The sequence below is a fragment of the Pelodiscus sinensis genome, chromosome 19 (genome assembly GCF_049634645.1).
Source record: "Pelodiscus sinensis isolate JC-2024 chromosome 19, ASM4963464v1, whole genome shotgun sequence".
NCBI lineage: Eukaryota > Metazoa > Chordata > Testudines > Trionychidae > Pelodiscus > Pelodiscus sinensis.
Window position 1 is genome coordinate 19563105 of NC_134729.1, and position 25121 is coordinate 19588225.

The window sequence follows — 25121 nt, forward strand, 5'->3', positions numbered from 1 at the left end:
TGCAGTGTCCTCAAACTGGTAAGCATAGCACACCACTTAGGCACTTCTTGTCTCCTAATTTCAGGTGCAAGCGGCATGATGGGGACAGAGGACTACACATTCCTCGCTCGCAGGACTGCTTGTGAAGGAAGACCAGCCCCACTTTCAATGGAGTGATAAAAACCTCAAGATTTTTTAACTCAGCAATTCTGAGCTTCTTACCCTCTACAGACATATGCCTGGGCAACTACATCCCAAAATCTAAGCACACAGGGGCACACTTTTAAGCCTAAAAAAAAAATCATCTCTTAAAACAGGGGGAGGGAGGCCCAGGGGCCGGATGCGGCCTCCGGCTTGCTTGGATCTAGCCCCCGAGGCTCAGTGCTCCCCTCAGCATTGGGGAGTCCACACTGGCACTCCAGCCCCCGCCATTCCTGTGTGGGGATGGAGCACACAGAATCTATTAGCCTAGGCCCCCCTAAGCTCTGGTGGTATGAGGAGAATGAGGGGAGTGTTTTTCTCCTGCCATATCAGGGAGACTTGAAGGGGTTTTTTTTTTTTGGAGGGGGGCTCACTTGTTTGTGCAGCCTAGGGATGTAAGTGACCAGTCGACTAGTTGCTTCCCCCATCCTCTTGCTGCCTCCATCAGAGAGAAGAGGCAAGGGGGGAGAGGACACGACGTCCCCCCCACCAGCACCATCTCCGTGGGGGGCAGGGAAAGCTGGGGGAGGGCAGGGAAACATCATGAGCAGGGATTGAAACAGTCAGAGCAAGAGGCACACAGGAGAACCCTTTGCTCCCTGCTGTCAAGGTTCCCGCTGCCTCTGTCCCTTTGAAATATTCAAGAGCCAGGGGCACCTCCTGTACATTTCAAAGTAGGGATGTAATAGTGTAGTCGATTAACCAATAAGCAAAAGCTTATAGGTTAATGCTATATACTACACGCATTTCTCCCTGCTGATACCAGTAAATATTTTAGCATGCTGGCCAGGAGCCCGGCTCAGACCTCCCCTGGATAGGAGCTACTGCCACCCTGCACAGGCAGCCGGTCTGCGAGAAGAGCTGGTTTTAAAACTGGCTCTCCCTGCAGACTAGCTCTTGCCTGGCACCCCAAAGTACAGAGGCAGCAGCACGGAGTGGCAGGGGACTCCTTGGGAATGGCGCCAGAGCACACTGACCGCCAGCCCTGACCCTGCAGACTATAGAATAGTGGAGTAATCTCATGAATTTTTATTGATTACTCGACTATTCAATTAACCGATATTTAACATCCCTATTTCAAAGGGAGAGGAGCAGTAAATAGCGAGCCCCTCCCCCCCTTTATCGACTAATCGATGGAAATTCCATCGACTACTCGATTAGCAGATTAACTGAAATGTAACATCCCTAGTGTGGCCCCCGACTGATTTGCCATGGATTAGCAGCCCCCGAGACAAAAAAGGTTCCCCACCCATCTTAAAGACCCCCATAAAGAGTTGACAAAAAATTAAGTTCTAGATTCAGTAAAAAACCGGCAATCCAGATTACTCTGAGTGCTGTATGCAGCCACAGGAAAAAAACTATTTCTTGTACCTCTAAGGGCTGTCACCATAGCTAAGACCTTGAGTCAGAGACTATAATGCACATGGAATTATGACACTAACCTTCTCCAGCTTGTATCCGATGGAGGCGACAGATACACAGTGCCATATGGGCAACTGTCCACGTGATTCAATTAGTTAAGGCGGAGAAAGGCAGGAGCTTCTTGTTTAAATAACAGGCCCATTTGAAAGCTTTGAACAAGAAATAATGTAAGTTACTTTGTCAGAGCCAATACACTTTAGTGAGGAAAATGAAGAGCATTTCCTGTGGAGGCCATGCTGATTTTGGCAGGACATTTTAAGCAAAATATGCATGTTAATGGTGGCTTTGTATATGCTGTAGGAAAAAGCATCCCTACTTAAAAATTCAACCCTGATACTACAGAAACCAAAAATGCTGACACTTCCTGGGGTAGCATGGTATGGAGGAAGTCACTTTGAACAGTCAAAAGGAGGCGAAGTCACTCTCCACCTCCTTCTCAAACGTTTCTCTTGACTTCCTCCCCGGTAATGCTAGGTTTTACCGGCCACACACTATTGTCTGACTGGCCTCCTCTTTCTCTCCTCCCTACTTCCACCCACAGGCTGACGTTTTCTCAGACACAGCGAGCCTGGATGGATCATGAGATATGGAGCCTTGCTAGTCGGACATGTAAATCAACCTACAGCTTCAGATACAGTTTACTCCACCTACAAATCTCTCCCCATCACGCATACACTAATACCTACTCCCTCTGTGTCTATGGGTTATAACACAACTTTCCGCTGAAATGCTGCTCAGTTTGCTAGCAGTTATCACTCGTTAGTAGCAGGAGGAGCACCCTCATTTCTAACAGCTGAGAAGCCGACCTCTGTCCTCACGGCCATTGTCCCAGACTTGGCCACCAACCACTCTGGCACTAGCACTTTTTACGCTAGTCAATAAGCTAATTCTATTTTATGAACGTCAGCAGGAAATAGTGCTTGGCAGTTGCTGAACACATATGAGTCAGCTTGTAATGGAAATGGAAAGAAATCACTTACAAAACATTTCTTCAGTCTTAGTTCTGCTCAGTTTTGAAACACAAATCAGATCCACCAACACTGTCATTTTGCACTTCTATTGTATTTTTCACTAATGGAGCCCAAAACACTCTCTAAGCCTCTCAGCTCTGGGAGGTAAATATGTGCTATTGGCCCCCCTTTTACAGCTGAGGAATCCTGAGATACAGAGAAGCTAAGTATTAAGCTCTGTGAAAGATCAGACATCATACAGCAATAATGAGATTATCCAGTTACATTACATTGGATAACACTTCAAAACAGGAAATATTAACTGTCCAGATTTCAAAAGAAACGTGACCTGCAATGAAGACTGTAGTCTATTATATGGGATTCTGCACCTTCTTTGACATGATTCACTGTCAAGATACAAGACAGGATAGATTTCTAATCCGAGTCAGCATGTTCTTACATGGTCACTATATGAAGCATTGGTAAAACCAGAATGAAACTCAAGAGTCCCATGTTATAATTCACACTTGCTCTCTAGAACACTCGAGGTTTATCTTTTTGGGGTTTTTAAGCAATTTGTAGAACACATTTTAAATACAAACAATGCTGATGAAGGCAACATTTTAATGCCGTGCCATGAACCAAAGGATATCTGCCTTCCGTGCTTATCCACAGACAGTGGACGCCGATGTGGTGACCCAAGGCGGTTTCTGTCGCGATACACTCTGTCCACCAGACCATGATGTCGAGTTGTCCGACTTGTATCCAATCCAGATGACTGAAAAGGAGTCTAAGAAAGATAAAAAGTTATTAACAGAAAAATACATGCTGAAACCAATGGCCCAGCATCAATATAACATAACTAGGACTGATTCAATATGCACTAAAAATAAACCCGACAGCTACAGACACAGCAGCCAATCATTGAGTGGACAAGGTAACTTTTTCCTTAAATGCAGTTTTCATATACTAGACAAATCACACTATCTGGAATAGGGAAGCACTGGAAACCACCTCCCAAATGAGAATCTTCTTAATAGAGGGAGGCAGGCTGCATCAGATCTCAAATTTGCACTATTTTTCCAGTCTTTAAAGTCCTACCACACTTTGAAACATCAGGAATGATAGAAATGAGCAGCATAAACTATGAGCGTATTGATAACTACTGCAGTAAGTTACTCATGGTGTATCATGCTTCATGAATCCAGAAGGAACATGTTGACAAATGGAGCTTAAACTTGACTATGAAGGCAAAAGATAAAGGAGATTCATCCAGTATACTGAATTATGTCACATTCCTAACTATCACTTGATGCTCTGTAGAAAATGGGGAGTCTCAGGGCATTTTCCACCCCTTTTAAAATCAGCATCATAATTACGTTAAGAAACAACAGGACTATGCAGCACTTTAAAGACTAACAAGATGGTTTATTAGGTGATGAGCTTTCGTGGGCCAGAAAGCTCATCACCTAATTAAAGACTAACAAGATGGTTTATTAGGTGATGAGCTTTCGAGGGCCAGAAAGCTCATCACCTAATAAACCATCTTGCTACTCTTTAAAGTGCTGTATAGTCCTGTCTTTTGTTTCAGATAGACCAGACTAACACGGCTACATCTCTATTACTAATTACCTTAAGAGATACTGACAAAATAAAAACATTAAAACAAGACATTTCTTTCCCATGCTGCTAACAAAGATAATTAAAGCACTGAACATTTCAAAATTCGATTTACTTTCTAGAAATTTGATGTGGATTGGGCAGACAACTAGAACAGTCAATTCCACTCTTTGGTCTTACCCATTAGACCAGTTTTTCTCAACCAGTGGTACGAGTACCCTTAGGGGTACTCGAGAGAAGTCAGGGCAGCACATCAACAAAACTGAAATTTACAAAAAAACGAATTTTTGTTTACATTTTAAAGCACTTTTTTTTGTACTTTTTACACCCAAAAATTTCATTGCCTGCCCAGCTACAATTAAGTTGTTTAAACAAATGTTTTACAATGGTAGAAAAAAAATTGTGTGGCTGAAAACTGTAGGTTTGGGGGGTACTTTTTTATAAAGTACCCCTGGAAAAAAAAAAAAAAAAAAAAGATTGAGAAACACTGCATTAGATTAATATATATGCCCTCAGAACTTTTACTTGTTGGCAACAGGTTTCCCAGAACTTGAAGGAGCTGCTGATAAGACTTCCAAGCCAACGCAGACTAAATCTTGAGGAAAACTGTAATAGCTTTGCTGAATCCCTCTGCTCCATCTGTTTCAAACGCCTAAATTTTCTCCTTCATTCAGGTTCTGCATCTGGCAAATATATTGTCCTACCTGCCAAATCAGAGAGCCATCCTGCCAGTATACTCGTTTATTTTTTTTAAAAAAAACTGCCCAATTAAAACCATCTAGATATTTTTAAAACTCCAGAGGATGTTTAATTTTAAATTTATTTTTAAATCCACTTTTTTGCAGTACCCTCCACATTTTTTTCCTTAGAAATGCTATCCTTTTCTGTTTAGCAACTTTTGATCTCCTTTCTCTCCATATGCCACTCTCCTCTTTATTAATATATCAGATCCCAAAGCACCTATACTGTTTATTTCCTATCTCCAGTGGGACATTGTACAGCTCTAAGAAGAGTTTTCCACAAAAATGGTGGCTATTGTGCTTTAATTTCTACACAACTTTAAGGATTTGGAATCCAACGGAGCTATCAAATTACAAAACATTTTAAATCAGATACAGGTTGAACCTCTCTGGTCCAGTACAGTCTGGTCTGGCAACATTTGTGGTCCAGCATGATTTTAATTAGCTGAATGTCCACTTATTATGGATGTGCCCAATTTTCCCCGCAGTCTCATAAAATTTGTTTACAGAACCCAGTCCTGGCTCTTGGTGTTCTGTGATGTTATTTAGCTCTAATTTGCCACTAAACGTCCAAGAGCCAAGTAAACAGTGGAAGTGGTAATGCTGCTAGATAATATTGACCTCCTGTAGTTTGATAAATTCTCTAGTTCAGCACCAGTCAGGTCCCGAGGATGCCAGACTAGAGAGGTTCAACCTTTAGTACTATTTACACATGTCCATCCAAATCTGTGAATGCAGGCACTAAATGTAGAGATGTTAGCATACAGTCATTTAAACGATTAACTGATAAGCCTGGGCTTACTGATTTTTAAACCAGCTCTCTTTGCAGACTGGCTCTGCCTGCCACGCCACACTGCTGCCTCTGATTCAGAGGCAGCAGCGTGGGGTGTGGCAGGGGGCTCCTCAGGAGTGGGGCCAGGAGTTGCAAGCATACTAGCTGCCAGCCCCACCCTAGGGAGTATTTTAGTAACTATAACTAGTAAAAATGTTTGCGGCTTCTGTTACTAAAATAAACGTTATCTAGCATCTCTAACTAAATGTACAAATACCAATTTGTAAACTATACAAACAGAAGACCCTAACTATAGTGGTAAGGAACAACAGAATGGTTTGCAGGAAGGAATTTATACTGAAATTGACCCTGAAGGGCGATGAATGCTGGGGAGAGGGAGACCCTAAAGAAGAAAGGCACTACACAAGAAACCATGAGAGTCAGTGTCTCAGGAGAATATAAGCCCTCCATGGAGAAGACCCTGGGAGGCAGCCTTCTGTGATATAATAAGAAGGAATTCTGCAGAGCTTAAGATGGGTGAAAAAAAGGGCAGAGGATTGATTCTTAGGAGGATGGAAGAGGTTTTGTTCCTTTGAGCTGAGAAGATAGGAGGACAGCACTTAAACTGTAACAACTGGCATGATATAAAAATCTTTAAATAGAATATAATCAGCCTAAACAGAGAAAATTATATGAGATTTTAATTTTAGCAATATGGGATATTAATCAGTAACATGGGCCAAAAAAATGTACAACTAAAATTGTCCTGACAGTGTCCATTAAATACAGCAGCAAGCTAAGTTTATTTAGTACATAAACCACAAATAATGCAATGAAACAAGTCACCAGTTTCTGGCACCGTGAGAAAAATAATCTAGATAAAGGAGTCATTTCATTGTCCTGCATTTTGCTAGAATGTAACAAGACCTCAATATTAGCCCCTTTAAAGAATGGGACCAACTCTGAAGCTGAAGTTTAGCCACAGGACATTTGATGAAAGAATTTTACCCCCTAAAAAAAGTTCCAAGAACAGGCACCCAATTCCACAAAATATTAATGCTGTAACAGACACTTCTCCTGCCCCATGGTAGCCAGGATAATTTTGCCCAGTGTGCTTCCACTTTTCCCTTTAGACTGTCGACTCTTTTGAGGAGGGTCACATTACAAGTCCAATAGTGGTCACACTATGAATAAAGCCTTTGTGTTGTTTTTTGGGGGGTGGGAGTGTCGGGGTGGGGTGGGGGGGAAGGTTTACCGAAAACTCCCATTGAAAACAAAAACAAATACATGGTTTTCCCCAATTTTGATCAACCACTTAAGTATGTAAAAATACTCATTTATGTTAAGAAAATTCAATACATTAAGTAGATGTGTTTTAAGCTTATGTAGAGGGGCCAGGCCGTCTTTTAAAGTAAAACAGTGTCATGGCAAATACTCACATGTATGTGTGTGTACTGTTAATTTATAGTCTATGAAATAAACTACAGCATTAAACTGTTTTTACTTTCAGTACGTTTATTTTCCTTTGTGTGTTGCTCTTTTCCTTTCCTCCTGTCCTCCAAGATTAAATCTCAATATTTACTCAAGAAACTGAAGTTAATTTTTGAATTTATTTTTACCTGCTTTTTAAATTTTGTAATAAATACCAATACATTCCCAGAAACTTTTAAATTAAATAAATCCTGAAAACGAGGGGCCGTGACTATGAATAAAACAGTGCAGATGCACACAGGCACTATATTAATTAATAAAGCAGAGATGCTGTTTGACAACATGCACTTATACACGGTACCAATTGCGAAAGGCGTCCACAACCAGAGCACAGCAGAAATATATCCACCAACTTCTTGGTAACATACATGCTGCTCCATAGAGCACTTGCCATTTTTTTACACTTTAAAATTACACTCTTCAAGACTGATCATTCTTAATACAGTTATGCTGATGTGCAAGTTGGTTGTGATTCTATGTTCTGGTGCTGCTATCAACCTTTATGGTACAGTCTCTCCAGTTGAAGACAGTCACAGGACTGATTTAAAACGTGTCAACAGCAGCTAATGCTCACCTGGAAGGGCAAATCCATGGCACTGTTCCCAATCTGGTTCACATTTGGCAGTGACCCTCCATAGTATTGGCCACGACTCTGTCCCAACTGCAAATACTGCGTTTTCTGTAATTGTAACTAAAAAAGAAAATTTAGAAAGGTTGATAGCAGCTAGGAGAGGTACTTAAAAAAAAACCCCACACTGTTCATTTCATTCAACTGTGCTTAATTTCAGACATCCCCAAGAATGGCTTCCACCCCAAAAAGTGTGATGAAATAAGTTTTAACTATGAATAAATAAGTTTTAACTATGAAGAGTAAGACTTTAGAGGACAGCTCACAATTCTGCTTGACAAATGTTAGGAAGTTAGGTTTGTAATCAGAGTGATTACATGAAAGTTTATATCAATAAACTGTGTGAAACCATACGGTATTTATCTCAACTACTACACTACAGAGCTAGAAGATACGTAAGGACATCCTCTTATTGTCAGGGTGCCAGTTTCTTAACGCTAGAAAAGGCTCCTCAGACAAGTTGCCAACAGCTCTTCTTTCCACAATGTAAAATTTCAATCTAGGAGAAATTGTATCAGAGTGAACAATGTGGCACAAACAGCAGTTTCAAAGAATGCAGGAAACATCTTATTTTCGATGGTTAAATGACAGCACACTACCTGAAAAACATTTTAGCATTTTTTCTACATGTTCAACTAACCAATTTTGTGAAGCAATCAGTGAAAAAAGGCACCTTTGCGCATAAAATTAAGTTCTTATATTCACTGTTGCACTTCTCTGAAAAGAGAAGGAATATGTCCTTCACCTACCTTTATCAAAATTTTAAGGGACTAGATCTCTTTTCATTATCAGAAAACCTTGCATCCAAATTGTATCTACCTGGTTACTAACCCAGTTTTCAGTCATTTCTTCCTGACCGCTACACTACTTTTCCACAGCAAATTCAGATTTACTGTCACAGTGCCACCAGACCCCTCTGCTAGACTGACTAAGCGTGGGCTGGGATAATGAGTTGTTTTACTTTCAGAAAAACAAGAGAATCCCTAGATTGACAATGATCAACGGTTTGTTTAAAGAACATTCAACCTTTGGACTAGAATCACAGCACTGTGCATTAGGGATTTCAATGTGTAGTCGACTATACAATTAGGCACCGCATTTCAAGAAAGATGTGGAGAAATTGGAAAGGGTCCAGAGAAGAGCAACGTGAATGATTAAAGGTCTAGAGAACATGACCTATGAGGGAAGACTGAAGGAATTGGGTTTGTTTAGTTTAGAAAAGAGAAGATTGAGGGGCAACATGATAGCAGTTTTCAGATATCTAAAAGGGGGAGGGAGAAAGCTTATTCATCTTGGCCTCTGAGGATAGAACAAGAAGCAATAGGCTTAAACTGCAGCAAGGGAGGTTTAGGTTGGACATTAGGAAAAAGTTCCTGTCAGGGTAGTCAGACATTGGAATAAATTGCCCAGGGAGGTTGTGGAATCTCCATCTCTGGAGATATTTAAGAGTAGGTTAGATAAATGTCTATCAGGGATGGTCTAGACAGTATTTGGTCCTGCCATGAGGGCAGGGGACTGGACTCGATGACCTCTCGATTTCCCTTCCAGTCCTAGTATTCTATAATTCTATGATTAACCAATATTGGTTAATCTTGTTGACTACATGCATTCCCCTCCCTTTGCTGCCTCTGGACCAGAGGCAGCAAGGGGGTAGGGAGAGCAGGAGCCGGTGCCCACAAGGAGCTAACTTAAAAGCCAGCTCCCTACAAGCACCAGATCTGCCTGCCCCCTGTCCCACTTCTGCCTCTGATATAGAGAGGCAGCAGTGCCGAGAGTGGAGCCAACATGTGCAGGAAGCTAGGAGGGCAGACAGAAGCTAATTTAAAAGCTGGTTCTGACCCCCCCACACCCCCCCGCAGCACTGTGGTGCCACCTGCACCCCCATGCTGCTGCTTCAAGCTCCCCACAGACAAAAGCTGCTTTGCAGCAGCAGCCGGTCTGCAGGGAGTTCGAGTCCCCATGGACAGAGGCTGCTCTGCATCCCGTGAAGCTGTCTCTCTCTGGGTAATTTGGATCCCTTATAAACAGGGGATGCTACCACCCCATGCTGCTGCTTCTGTATCAGAAGCAGCAACACAGGGTGGCAGGGAGCTGATTTTTAAACTAGCTCCCCTCACGGACCAGCTCCACCTGCCACTCCATGCTGCTGCTTCTGATACAGAGGCAGCAGTGTGAGATGGTGGGGGCTCCCTGGGAGTGGGGCTGGGAGCACACTGGCTGCCAGGCCCACCACGGGGGACTATCGAATATCTATGTAATACTGTGTGCGGTTACATGACTATTCAATTACACTATATCCAACATCCATACTGTGTATATCAACAGACCTCTCATTTTCACATTCAAATGGATCCTTAAACCACTCTGCGGGATCCCAGGATTTCAGAGAATGAGCTTTGGAAATGCCACTAAAAATTTGGCATCCCCAAATTTCAGTGTTTACATGTTTGTTTCGGCCTTTCTCTTCCTTTTCAATGTCTTAAAGTAATGGAAGTGATAAATGAAACTCATTAAAGTCTTTAAAAAGGCCTACAACAAAGACTTCGGGTAGGACAAAGACAGTCGTGTCAAGGCATGGAATTTACTTCCTCTAGAAAGTTGAAAAATGTTACCCTCAAGAAGTAGTCAATAATGCGCCAACCAGTTAATGTCTTTGTTCAAGCCCAGGGTAACAGTGTCAAATCTGTAGATTAATTCCAGTTCTGCAGGCTCTCACAGGACCTAACCACATAAGCCACAACATTAGGGGCTCATACAACTCCCCCCACCCCGCAGGAAGCCAGTGATACTTCCATTGTTGCTGGAGGTAGCGTCAGTGGGGCTTCTTGGGGTGGAGGGAAAAGGAGGGGCCCCGAACGGCTCGCGATCAACTGGTCGAGCCCTCCTGATCAACCAGTTGATCGCAATCGACGGGTTGGTGACCACAGCTCTACTGTGGTCTATGCCATCAAGTGCCAGCAATGCCCCTCTGCCATGGATATTGGCCAAAGCAGACAGTGTCTGTGACAAAGGATAAATGGGCACAAATCAGATGTCAGAAATGGTAACACAAACGTGTAGGGGAACATTTTAACCTGCCTGGTCTACTCAATCATGGATTTAGAAGTAGCCATTCTTCTATAAAGGAATTTCACTAAACAATTACAGAGAGTTTTACCCACGTAAGTTCATGTTTCTATATATTTTGATTAGTCTCGAAGGTACCACAGGACTATTTCTTGTTTTTACAGTCAATGTTGAGTGCAATCAGCATGCACTTCTCTTCACATGCCCATGCTTTACGTGCACGTCACTTTAGGAATGCTAATAGTAAAATACACACACACACACACACAGACAGAAACCAACGGAATCTGGCAACCCTGCGTGTGGGCAACAGTAAATAAAAAGTTGCCCACCACTGCCTTGCTTCTCTCATGCTCCCGGCTCGGGAAGGCATAAAAGGTTGGAGTGGGGCCAGCCACCTCAGCTCCTTAGCCAACCACAATCCAAATGATAATGGACTCCAAAATAGCAAGGAAGGACAGCAGGTCATGGAATACACATACAAATACATCTCAAAATACACCTGTTATTGTAAGTTAAATAATGGTCTTTCCTTCTTCAAGCAACTGTCTTTGTGTATTCCACTCTTGGGACTTGTACAGTAACCTTGTGCTAGGAAATCAGATTCTTAACCAAATAACTGAAGGACCACTATGCGAAAGCAAACACCTACTCTGAAAACATCCCCAATAGCACCATATTTTGTGAATGTATGAACTGAACAGCAGGTGACTACTCTACAAATTACATCCCTACAATGCAGCATGGTTAACCACAAGGGGCTGCTCTTTGTATAGTACCAAAAATACAGACTTTCTTTAGGTGTCAAAGGGACCACATTTATGCCCTGAACTACCCTTAGAGACTGGGTCAGGAAATGCTTGTCTTTTCTTTGAGGTTCCATGAAAAGGTGATCTTAAGTTTTCTACAAGAATGATGGTGTCTTTGGTTTTTTTGTTTTGTTTTTTAATTAAACAAAGATTTTTTGAACCAGAATCTTTGCCAAAGGAGGCCTTGTTCTGCTGGCTCACTATTTGAAGAAGACAGTTCCAAAACGGAACTCAGCATACCCATATCCAGGGATGTAGGAGTGTAGCTGTTTAAATGCATCAGTTACCCAAATGGTTACACATGGCTCCTGCTCACAGGGAGCTGGGTGCACCCAGCACAGCTGCTTCTGTACCAGCACAGGGCAGCAGCCAGCTGCCTGAGAGCAGGATGGCAGGTGGGAGTCGGTACTCACTGTGAGCTGGCTTAAAAGCCATGCACCGGCTCCCAGGGAGCTGGCTACTGCCCCATGTGTTCAGTGGTTAGAAAATTACATCCTACTAGATAAATGAGACCAGTGCTGGAACAGTTTCAAATTCAATTTTGAAATAAACAAAGCATTTTGCTTGTGATGTGTCCCTCACCTACACAAAAGGCAATTAGAAAGGCCATCACTGAAGCAAAATAGTGTTAAATGAGAGAGGTTTGAAGTCAGGAGATTTCTAATCAGCCATAAGGACTGAAGATCCAGTATTGGGAAACTAAAGCAATATGCTTCAGAGGGGTAGCCGAGTTAGGGTATGTCTACACTAGTTCGGTAGTTCGAGCTAGGTAGGCAAATGAGGGCAACCGGAGTTGCAAATGAAGCCCAGGATTTAAATATCCCGGGCTTCATTTGCATCTTCCCGGGTGCCGCCATTTTTAAACCCCCCTTAGTCCGAACTCCGTGCCCCCAGCTACACGCGGCATGGAGTAGGTAGTTCGAATTAGGATCTCTAATTCGAATTACCATTACACCTCGAAACGGTAGCTCGAATTAGAGATCTTAATTCGAACTACCTACTCCATGCTGCGTGTAGCTGGGGGCACGGAGTTCGGACTAAGGGGGATTTAAAAATGGCGGCGCCCGGGAAGATGCAAATGAAGCCCGGGATATTTAAATCCCGGGCTTCATTTGCAACTCCAGTTGCCCTCATTTGCCTACCTAGCTCGAACTACCGAACTAGTGTAGACATACCCTTAGTGTGTAACTGGAAAAAACTTAAAACAACTAATAGTCTAAGCGCCTTAAAGACTAACAAAACATGTAGATGGTATTATGAGCTTTCGTGGGTACAACCCACTTCTTTCAGATGACTTCTTCAGCTGTTATCTGAAGTGGGCTGTACCCACGAAAGCTCATACCATCTACAACTATATGTTTTGTTCATCTTCAAGATGCTGCTAGACTATTTATTAAGTTTTTAAAGCAATATGAAAAGTTTCCCAAAAGAAATTCAACACTAATCCTAACACTAACTACATATAAAATTTACAGTAGAAAAAAAAAAAGAGGAAAAAATAGCTAGAGCATAGACACCAACCATCTCTCAGGCAAATGAGGTAAGAAGGTATTTAAAGGCAGCTGGTCCTATTCAGGGCTTTTATGACCTTAGAAGGGGGACACCAAGGCAAATAGTGGTTAGCTGGTGGGCACTGCTGGGGAAAAAAAAGTTCCAGTCTTAGGCACATGAGGCATATATAACAACAACAGTCACTCAAAAAAGATTAAGAAGAGATACCCTAATCTGGCCACTTCCTGAAGTTACTCTGTATGATTAAATGATGCTGTTGTCAGCTGACTGATATTTTAAAAGTCTGACAAGCATTTTTATGCACTAAATATTTGCCTGAAATCAAGAAAATGCAGTTCAAGTTTTCTGTGTGTGCATAAACCAGACAAGCAGCAATGCAAATGTCACTGTTACAATTTGTTAGCGCTCTACACCTGTGACTCATCTTAGAGGAATTACTTAGCTTCCATGGACAAAATGCAAGTCAGATCAGAATAGACACTGGATGCCACCAGAGCAAATACTTCCTCCTTTTTCTAATAAAAATGATACCCATCAGGGTATGAACTTTTCAACTATATGCACAAAATGTAAATTAAAGATGAAATTCCAGAGACAAGAGAGTTTGCACTCTTGGAAATACTCTGATCATCGTTGTTGAAAATAAAAGGTTGCTTTAAACACAGCCAGATTATTCTCAAATCCTTTGCAATTCCCATGGTAAGTCTAGTTAGGTCTATTGAGATTAAATTAATGGAAGCTTTCTATTTTGAATTCTTGGGACCTCACCAAGATATTTTACCTTCCTGGTCCAAGACAACATAATCATCTTATACTATGTATACATGATAGCTGCTGTCAATTTGGGCAGGAGACTGACAAAGGATAGATAGTTGACTATAATGCTGCATATTCCAGCTATTTCTTCAGAATGCTATATTCATGGTAAGAAAAGCTTTTTTTGGGGGGGGGGGGGGGAGGAGGGATTTGGTATTCTTACTTTTTGCCAAATTACGTCTTAATTGCCTCTGTAATTTTTTTCTCCCAATAATACTTCTTCCTATGCCACTCAGAGAAATATTTATCTTAAATTAAAAGATCAATCTAGATATTTCATAATTAAAAACCAATGGTTTTCCATTAAGCAGTAGTATATTGTAAACGAAATTTGCAAATGAAAATTCCACATTACTAGTTTGCTAGTTTCATTTGTGAAAGAAGCTATATTTTAAAACAAACAAGTTTCCAAAAGGTTACAAAAATAATACCATCAAGAACCTCCTTTATGCTGACAGCACCACCTTTGCAAAGAACCAGAATTTGTCATATAACCATCTGATTTCTCAACTGCAAGCACATTCCAAACAAGTAACTGAGTTTGCAATCTAGATCAACAGGCACCTAAAACAGTTTTGCTGAAGTTCATGGATTTGCTCTGGATTTACAGCAGTATAACACAGACCAGAATATGGACAAGAATCCAGCACCACCAGGTCTAACACAATTACCCTCTTTTCCTAACAGCCAGAAGCGTCACAATCTTCCCTTACCTGCCCTGTTTTATGACATGCACACAAGAACTTGAGTCACATTCCCTTGACTTATCTTCAAAAATCCAATTTAAATTGGGCTAAAGCTTTCTAAAAATATAGGAGTTTGGACAGTGGAAGAAGTTGAGCAGATCTTGAAGTGAGAAGTGAGTTACTTTTACATGGGGTTTCCTGAACTTTAAGAAGTATGAAATATGCAGGTGGAAGCCAAATAAATTGCTTTTCACTGGGAATGTAACAGCATTTATGCAAACTGAACACTAGTTTCTCTAAATCCTTTTCCCCACAAAATTGCAAACAATTTGCAAGCTTGTACACAGAACTCAGATGCAATATGATGACAAATTTCAAAAGAGAACTGTTTGAAGTCCCATTATAATCACCCTTATTAAAATGTATCTTTCTATACATTCAAAATGCTTAGTTCCCACAAGTCTGGTATCATAGTAAGGGTGGAGTGTCCTTTAGAGGAGATCACAGATAATCTTCTGTGAAGCACAGGAAGTAATCATTGGAGAGTTGCCAGTTTGCAGTTTCCATAATAAATTTTGCATTCAAATTCAAACTTGGCCATTCCAGAATAAGCCAGTCTAACTTTCAAGTTAGACAGTGAATTAAACAAAGATTACATCTAATTTATCATTTAAAATAAATCATTAGCGATATTAAACTTCTGATTAAAGGGCTAGCAGGAATTATCTTGAATACATAAAGTTACTCTACAGAAGAGTCTTCAGACAGTTTGTTAGTACAAACCAGTCTGAGCTGAAATAAGGTTGCATGGAGCAGCACTCCAAACAGTCCCCCAGATAGGGAACATTTAAAAGAGCTCAGGAACTGCTCTTTCTAAACCACCATCTGAGAGACAGAGACATCTCAGAAGAATTTACAATTGCTTAGAAGTTTTTGGGATGGCACCCACCCTTACTATTCAATAGCTAATATGTGGTCTCCTGTATATGAAATGAGGTGGTGCCGGTCCTGCTCCCTCTTTGCACGTCCACATCGACAAAAGACCACCAACATAATCGTTATCCTTGTTAGTCAGAAGAGGCCAAGGACCACATGGGTAAATAGAGACCAGACTCCCCTCTCACCCCTAAAGATCAGAAGTAAGGAACACCACCACGGCAGTAGAAAAGCTTGCCAATCCAAATGACCAGGCTGTGTTCACAGCCTCCAATGTTGTCAATCTGGCACCTTTCTCCAGGCCTAAACTAAACACAAAATTTAGTAACCTCAGGACTGGCCAGGTTGTTTCAACAGGGAATTTGAGACTCTCTCCCAAAGTAAACAAGACTCCCCATGAAGATAAGCAAATAAAATGTTAAAAGGAAAAGATAAGTGAATAACAAAGAAGAGATTCACATATATAGATCTGGACTTGACAGCCTAACCTTCGGCTAAGTCAACAAGCCACTACTTAAAACAATCAATTTAAGCCATCAAAAAATTAAAGTATATTGTTTTTTCTACCTGGATTGAGAAACTTCCCAAAACTACACAACAGTTTAACTCCAAATATAAACTAATTTTTAACTACTGAAGAATAATCCTCTTGTTCCAACTTTTGAAATTCACATTGCGTTTTTAACTATAAAAATCTTAAGAATATGGCAATCACTCTCTGATTAATCTATTTAATAAACTTCCAGGATTGTCACCGTCTTTCCCTCTCTGAAGCCTAGTATGTCAGTTCAGTTACTGTGGAACAATGGAAACAGCTAGAAGCATGGTTCAGAGCTCTTTTTGTTAGAATATCACCAGGTTTCTCAGTCTAGGTTCATAACTATTTTAGAATGTTTAGACGTTACACCTGTATACAGCACAGATCCTCACCCCATTTATTTAAGAAAACCTACACCCCCTCCCACCACAGAATAAATTATTTATTGACTAACATGGGGCTGAGCAAAATACAGCTCATGGGCTGAATCCAGCCCACCAAGATGCAGTGGGGAGCCTCAAACAGACTCCCTGCTTCCCCCCCTCCACCTCCACACACTGCTCAGAAAAGCAGCTGCCAGGCTGTTTGAGTTTCACAGCTGTGGGGAGAGAAGTGAGGCTTCATGCACGGCCCCCACCCCCAGAACAATCCCACTGGCCAGTTTCTAGCCAATGAGAGCTGCCTGTTTGAAGAACAGGCAATGCTCAAAGCACCATTTTCCCCTCCCTTCCGGCTTGTAGCTATTCACAATGTGCATGACCCACGCAGCCTGTGCAGGGGGGAGCAGGCAGGGAGGCTGCCTGAGAACCCTGCTGGGCTGCTGGCCAGGCATCACCCAGACAAGTCTCTGGCACCCAAGCCCCTCCATCTCCCAATCCTCTGCGCGCGCACGCACACACACACACACCCAACTCCTGCTTCCCTGCCCCACATAAAAAAAAAAAAATTCGTAAGAGCAAACGCATTCCCTGGACATGGCAGAGTTTTTCCAGGATGGTATCCCGGAAACTCCATAGTGTAGACATAGCCTTAGTGACAAAAGCAATGACAACTGTGTTTTTACTACACAGCTATACTTCATGGAGCTTTTTTAAAATAAAACCCACCCTCTTCAAAACCATCCAAGCAGTAAAAGCTGCACAATTTTCCAACAAGGCCTCATTTCTGCAATTTACCATACATGGGTGGACTGCTGCACCTGTGTGCAGCTCCACTGACATAAGCAATCCATCTACATGCTATCAAATGCAATATTCACGCCCAAGCGCCAGAAGTCTGCCCCATGCACTAAAAATTCATCGACACAACTTCTCAAACTCTTTGAAAACACTCCTGTCCTAAGTGTGCTGCAACTTCACTTACTGTCTGCTAACCATAAGGTCTCTAGGCCAGTGGTCTCCAACCTTTTTACACCCAAGATCACTTTTTAAATGACAGAACAAGCCAAGATCTACCGCCCCATCTTTCCCCTCAAGATCCACCCCTTCCTTGAAACCCCACCCCTTCCTTGAAGCCCCGCCCCACCCTCTGTATTCTCCTCTCCATCACTTGCTATCCCCAACATTTATACTGCTGCTTCCCCCCCCCCATTCTTCTGTAGGAAGAGGTTTTTCCAACATTTGGCCTGTCTAGACTGAACCAAATGTTAGAAAAACCCCTTCTTTTGGAAGCCCCCTTATTCCTCGTGGAAAGAGGTTACTGAAAGAGCATGTTTGTTCTTCTGCTTTTTTAGTGGAAGAGCAAACGCATCCCTGGATGCAGAAAAGTTTTTCTGGGATATCTCTGGAATCCTGAAAAACTCCTGCAGTCTAGCTGTACCCTCGCTGGGTTGAGACAGGATGAGTAGGCTCTAGGGTGGGAATGAGGGATTTGGGGGTGGGTAGGGGTGAGAGGTGCAAGCTCTGGGAGGAAATCTGGATGCAGGAAGAGGTGAAGAAGGGGACGCTGGCTCGGGGATGGGGCTTCAGGCCAGGCAGTGTTGGGGTCAGATGGAGGGTTGGGGTACTAAGCAAGCCACAGGCTTGTGGATGTGAGGGTGCAGGAATTAGGGCCAGGGTATGTGAGGGGCTCAGGGCAAGGGGTTCCAGTGTATGATAGGCTCAGATCTAGGGTCTGGGGAAAAGGGGGGTGCAGGAGTGTTATGATGCTGTGGCCAGAAGGGGGCTTGGCCCCAATTGGGGGTTTGTTGGCCAGGCTTCATTTTTAAATAAAATACTATGTCAAAAACAAAGTTTCTGCATTGTCTTTATTTCTGAGAAGGTCAGAGAACCTGTTTTGAGTCGGGGTCACTGACCCACAGAAAAGTCAATTGGGGCCACACAAGTGAGATGCAAAAAAATAACTCCTCCAAAACCCCCCAAGCCTCACTAATGTGGCCCCAACTGTGCTGGTGGGATCAGGGGACATGGTACCGGGGAAGGGTGCCACTGGGGGCAGGGTTCTGCGGCAGAGAACAGGGTGCCAGTGGGGATTGGGTTCTGCAGCTGGGGGCAGGGGAGAGAGGACAGGGTGCCGGGGGAGCAGGAGACAGGGTTCTGCAGCAGGGGACAGAGTGCCAGTGGGGACAGAATCCCCTGCACCCGCCTCCTCCCAGGACTCCCTCCGCCCCCCCGCAGAGGAGGAAAGCCCTATTGCACGGGGCCAGCGTGAGCCTCCCACGGAGCAAGGAAACCCACGCACGTGCCCCCTCTTGGGCTGACCCTGCCTCCCTTTGCCCCTCCCACGGAGGAAGGAAGCCCCCACGCATGCCCCCTTCGGGGATGACTCCCCCCTCCCGCAGAAAAGGGAAGTCTCAGCACGCGCCTTTGGGGACTCCCCCAGTAAGCTCCCGGCACGCCACAGACCTGGGGCAAGGAAGCAGCCAGCTCATTTCCGGAACCGCCGGAAGTGACGCGCAGCTCAGGACTTCCGTCCACCCAGCAGGAAGCTGCTACTATCTCCATTGTCACTGGAGGTAGGTAGTGGGGCTTCTTGGGGGCGGGGGGAAATGAAGGGCCCAGAATGCCTTGCAGTCGACTGGTCGAGGCCTCGCAATCAACCAGTCGATCACAATTGATGCGTTGGTGACCACAGCTCTAGGCTATGGATTGGATGGAAAACCTATGCAGGTCATTTGACACAAGATAACACATGAAGAAATATGCACCGAACAGAAGAATGGCCACACTGGTCCATTCTGTCCTATGTCCCAACAATGGCTGGTGCCAAATGTTTCAGAGGGAATGAACAGAACAGGGCAATTACTGAGTGATCTATCCTCTGATGTTACCTCTCAGCTCCTGGCAGTCAGATATTTAGAGACAACCAGCGCACTGAGTTGCATTCCTGAGCAACTTGGCGAATAGCCACACATGGCTGGATCCATTCTCCATGAACATATTTAATTCTTTTTTAACCTAGTTATATTTATGGTCTTCACAACATCCCCTGGTGATGAGTTCCACAGAAGTGGAGCTTCCCCAGCATCAGCAAATCTTACTTGGGCTCAGCAGCAAGGAAGAGGAAGGGGGCATATGGGCACCTATGCCTTGCTCCTGACAGGAGTGAGACAGAGGGAGGTTTGGGTGCCCAGAGGCACCCAACAATCCCCCATCCCGTCTCCCATATAATCTCCCCCCAATATCTTCCCAGGCACCCACCACCCACTCTTCACCCCTGCCTCCCACTCTTCCAGCTTTGCCCGCTTAGCTGGCTGCACTCTCTCTCTACTGCAGGGTTTCCCAACCTATGGGTAGGGACCCAAATATGGGTCGCCATTATATTTCAAAAGGGTCGCCAGGTGTATCCCCAGGTGGCTCTTAAGGAGCCATTCACACATTTTTTGAATTGCCCTGGGTCACCAAGTCTTCCTCAATTGTCAAAATGGGTCCCCATGAGGAAAAGGTTGGGAACAGCTGCTCTACTGTCTCTCCTGGAAGAGGGGTGAGAGCAGCATGCATAGAATGGAACTCTTTGAAAGGGAGCGAACCAAAAAAAAAGTTTGGGAACCTCTGGATTAGATGGCCCAATAAGTAGTACCCATTTCTAATGTCTATGGGTACGTCTACACTTGCACCCTAGTTCGAACTAGGGATGCAAATGTAGGCATTCAAAATAGTCAACGAAGTGGGGATTTAAATATCCCACGCTTCATTAGCATGATCTCGCCGGCACGTTATTCCGATCAACAGCTGTTTCGAAAGTGAAAGTGCATGCCGGGACGTAGTTCGAACCAAGGGGGCTAACGAAGTGCGGGATATTTAAATCCCCGCTTCATTGACTATTTCGAATGCCTACATTTGCATCCCTAGTTCGAACTAGGTTGCAAGTGTAGACATACCTTTTTATAGCTCTGCTCATTGGGTAACAATTGTACACACACGCCGTAAATTAAGTTCTCAGAACTTATAATGCTGCATTGATAAAAATCAGTACCAACCAATCAAACAACACCCAATCATAAAAGGTCAAAGTTGAGGTATTTACTGATATAAGCTTAGTCAGTGATCATTCAATTCCCTGCCAAGATTTCTGAACATGTGGATGTATTCACTGCATACAATTACAAAGCAACCAAGAATTACTACAGCCTTTCATGAGTTTATAGAAGTTTTTTCTGAATTCTTAATGAACAAGTTATATTTGAGTCCTTGGCTCATTTCACTAAATCACTTGTTCTCTTAGGCTTCTTCTGTAAATTCCGTAAAGCTAGGCCTCCATGACATTCTACATTCTCCCGCATCTGCTTAAAACAAATCTTCAAGGTGGCCTCAATTAGAAGGTTACTAGAAGACTTACCTGGCATTGCTCGGCTCCTTGAGGGCTGGAGGGAGGGTGTGTGTGTGGGGGGGATGGCAGGGGGGTGGGAAGTGGGGGGGACTCAGGAATCAAGATAGGAGGGAAGGGTCAGACTGGGTGGACTCACCCGGGCTGTCCACAGCACCAAGGATGGTGCTGCAGCTGTCACCCCTCCAGCTTCTCCACCGGGGGGGAAGGAGGGGAGACAACACTTCTCATCTTCAGGAGCAGGGAAGGGGAACGAGGCTACAGTACCTGACCTCGGCTCCCAGCGATACTCCTCTGGGGTGGCAGGGCTGCTGGCTGGCAAGAGCCGCTCCATCCAACACTGCAGCCAAAGGCCCGGGGGGAGGGGTTTGGGAATGACTTACCTGGGCAGGTGGCCACCAACAGAGAGAGCTTTGGTCCCAGCTACTCACTTTTGTTGGTCTGGCTGCACACACACTCCCCCCATGGTCACCCTGCCATATAGCTGTCCCCTGTGCTTGCTGCCCCCAGTGATCACTCACATGTAACTGTCCTTCCCATCAGCCCCTTTCCAGATTATGGAAAACAATCCCATTCTAGGCACATCCCATTTTCCTGGCAAAACCAAAACCTGACCTTGCTTTAAGTTAGGGTAAGAGGAAACTGCATACTAAATTTCGTGGTCCTAGCTCTTACAGTTAGGGAGTTCTTGAACAAACGGGCTGACAGACGGACTCAAGAACAGATAAACGCACAAACTCTCTAAAATAGAGAGATTTGTCTTATGAATAAAGCAATATTATATATTTTATATAAGTTACACCCACATGTCTTCAAGAGGAGATATGGTTGCTGATATACAATAGTTGCCTCTTATTCTGGAAGAAGCCAATTGTGCATTTTAGAGGTGAAAATATTTATTATTCATACATCATGCTGAATTTGCATTGATACTTCATAGACAAAATTCCTTTTGCATATGAATATGAAGCCAGATAGGACATACCAAAGAAATATGGGTGGATGTTTAATAGAACGCTGTGTCACTTTTTTATTTAATAGCCAAGTTTGATATCTTCTGGAAAATGCATTAGTATAACTTATTTGCCTAAGGAATCATAACATATCTTGCAGCATTTGTAAAAAAATAAAATAAAATTTAACAGATTGTATTTAAACATAGAAAAACACACTGCTATTTCTAGTGAACAAAAATTTTCAGTTTAAAACTCAGTCACAACTGAGTAACAAGTAAAAACAGGATACAGACTTAGAATTGTGACTGTTCTTCAGAGTTCTGTTCTATTGTTGGGCATGGAGCCAAGGTAAGCTACAAACCAAACTAAAACTTAGCTGTGCTTTAAAACAAAAATGCGCGCGCACGCACGCACGGCCAGTTCTGCAAATGTTACCATTTCTTTTTGAAAAATATCCAGCCAAAAGGAGATGGTTTCCACTGACAATTAAAAATAAAGCTTAAACCTGGACTCAGACTTGAAACTGGCTTGTTATTTTATTATAAAAATAACTCTCCTTTCTGAAATGATCTACGTTTAATGAGGTACAGCCACCTTTCGCCAACTGTAAACAACTAATTTTTGAAGTGTGTCTGCTTACAGATGGGTATTTCACAAGATAATGTCGAATAGGGTTGCCAAATTTCCTGACTGGACACCACTGCTGCGAACGATGTCTGGTCCATCTGGTCAGGAAAGTTAACAACTCTAATCTGGAATGAAGTTTGCCTCCCTGATACCTACTCCTCGCCCCATGCCCTGTTCCTCAAATAGAAATGCCTCAGGAAAGATAAAACAAAAGCAGAGGTGCCCTCATTAAACATGATAAAAATAACCTTTTACACTCCAGTTTTTATTTTTAGCCACAGAATGAATATTTAGTTATGTAACCCTACAGGTTTCATAAATCAGAAGGCAAACAGGACATATTTACATTCTTTGAAGTGTACTATGAGGGCACATGGCTGTACACCAGTGACAGGCAGCTGGGAGCATGCCTAGTATGAGTCATTAGTTAAAATGTTATTGTTACAAAATAAATAAATGATTCAACCAGTGTGGAGTCTTGTGTTCATTCACACGTAGGGGAAGGTTATTTAACCATGTCAGTGCTACCCAATTTACACTTCACCAATCCCAACAAGGTCAAACTTTGCAACATGCTTTTCCCTCTGACAGTTCTTGAAATTGTGGCTACACTTGTTCTTGACCCTCCGACTTTCATGCTGCACTTCAAGAACTGTACCGCCGAGGAACAAGCCCTTAAGTGTGGAAACAGGTGGCATTCACAGAATGCTAAAAGCTCACATAAAATCTTTTTGCTGGAAAAGTGAAAAATATGGTCTTGCTGAAAAGATTAACCAAGTTTGAACTCCATGGGCAAGGGTGGGAGTCAGGCACTTTTCAAATTGTCCTCCTTAGTCACCCCCTCTTAAGGTGGAACAATGCCACAAATTTGAAAAAAAATCTGAAAAAAAATCCTGCAATTGTGTCCTTGTCATAAGCTTTTAAGCAATCTGCTGGCCACCGGATTTATAGACAGAGGAAGAACTAGACAACCCACTCTACCCAACAGGATTAGAGACCATAAAAATGGCATCTGTGTGTCACTGAGGAAAAAGAAAAGGGAGCTCCAGTCCAGCCCCAGGGAGGTCGCAGAGCACCACTTGAGGGATTTCAGAGCATCAGAACTATTAGAAATGAAAACAATAAATAACCCTCTGTAAAGCCACACACCCCTCCACATATTTCTTTTTAAGCTGATGCCTCTCAAGAGCTGGCAATAAATGATCATTTGCCTCAAATAGTAACACGCCTTCTTGAACTGAGCACGATTCTTGGGCAGATAGGGGATTTGGGGCAATCAATTATAGTTTACCTCCCTTCTGAAACCTTGATCTAGAGCAGGGCTGCTCAACTCTGGAAGCCCAGGGGGACACAGTGATACCGCACATGCCAAGGGCGGCAACTTAAGTGTGGTTGCATATACATGCAAATATATGCAAATAGCTTTTCACACTGATGGGCATGCATACAATTAAGGCAAGACTACACAACACACAGGCCCCATTTAAGACAGTTCTGCTGATATTAAAATGCAATATTTATCCGCTTTCCACCCATATGACAGCACTTTCAATGAGCTGTATGTGGAATAAAATATATTAAAACAAGACCCCTGTGACTAGTTGCAGTGAGGTATCCTTACTGACTACAAAGGTGCTGTACAAAGGCAGGGAATTAGCCTCCTTCCGCTGGAGGAAAGCAGAAGCCCCCAAACAAATTAACACCTGGCTTCAGGGTTTGTAGACATTTGAATGTTGCAAATAAGTCCTGCAGCCCCTTAGTACTAGTCACTGTTCTTTTCAGCTACCGACTCTCAAACTGTTAATGGCTTAAGAAAGAAAAGATTCTTTTAACACCTATATGCAAACTTTGTTTGAAATGTAATCACGCAAATGTCCTCCTAGCACAAACACATGCCAAGCTTCCCCCCATTCCTCCAAGCCAGCCTAACAGAGAGGACTGCAGTGAGTCAGATGCCCAAACAAACTGCCCCCTGACTCCCCCCTCACTGCATGGATGCCAACACTTAATCACTCCCTCTTTCCCCCTCCTACCCCATGCAGTCTGCCCCTTTACCTCCCCTTACCCAGCCCAGGAGGACTGAAGAGACTGCTGGGTCTCTGCCTCTCTCTCCTTGGCAGATGGGACTTTCCCCCAAGCCAGTTAATTACTCCCTCTTCCCAGCCACTCCTTCCCTGCTTATCTGCTGATGGTCTTCCACTGGGCAGGCAGCTATCAGACTAACACAGCTACCCCTCTGATTCTTGTTATAATGCAGAAGACTCACAAGCAGCCTCAAAAATAAAAGTATGTGCAGACACAAAGGATGGTATTTTTCTAGTCACCAAGGAAAACAGAGATGGGATTAATTGGCAAGAAAGTAAATATTCTAGAACAGTGTTTCTTAAACTTTTTAAAACTGAGGAACACCAAACATAATTTTTTTTTTATGAGGAACACCAAAAGATTTTTTTTTTGAGGAAAAAAAAAAAGAGAGGCAGCCATTTTGACCTCTGATGTTCTCTACGGCACACCTCCAACTGCCTCACAGCGCTCCAGTGTGCCGTGGAACACAGTTTAAAAACAACTTTTCTAGAAACACTTCTTAATAATAAAAAATGAACTTTTT

At 43.2% G+C, this 25121-nt stretch overlaps 1 protein-coding gene across 8 annotated transcripts in view; it reads right to left on the minus strand.

Moving 5' to 3' along the window:
- The window catches only part of CRTC1 (CREB regulated transcription coactivator 1), an 81136-nt gene that overhangs the window by 43597 nt on the left and 12418 nt on the right, over positions 1-25121 (minus strand). For all 8 annotated transcript variants that reach the window (XM_075902878.1, XM_075902876.1, XM_075902875.1 and 5 more), the window contains exons 2-4: positions 7750-7866; positions 3205-3342; positions 1623-1684 (exon numbers count right to left, since the gene is read on the minus strand). In XM_075902878.1, coding sequence (XP_075758993.1) covers positions 1623-1684; positions 3205-3342; positions 7750-7866 — 317 coding nt within the window. The remainder of the gene's footprint in view (positions 1-1622; positions 1685-3204; positions 3343-7749; positions 7867-25121) is intronic.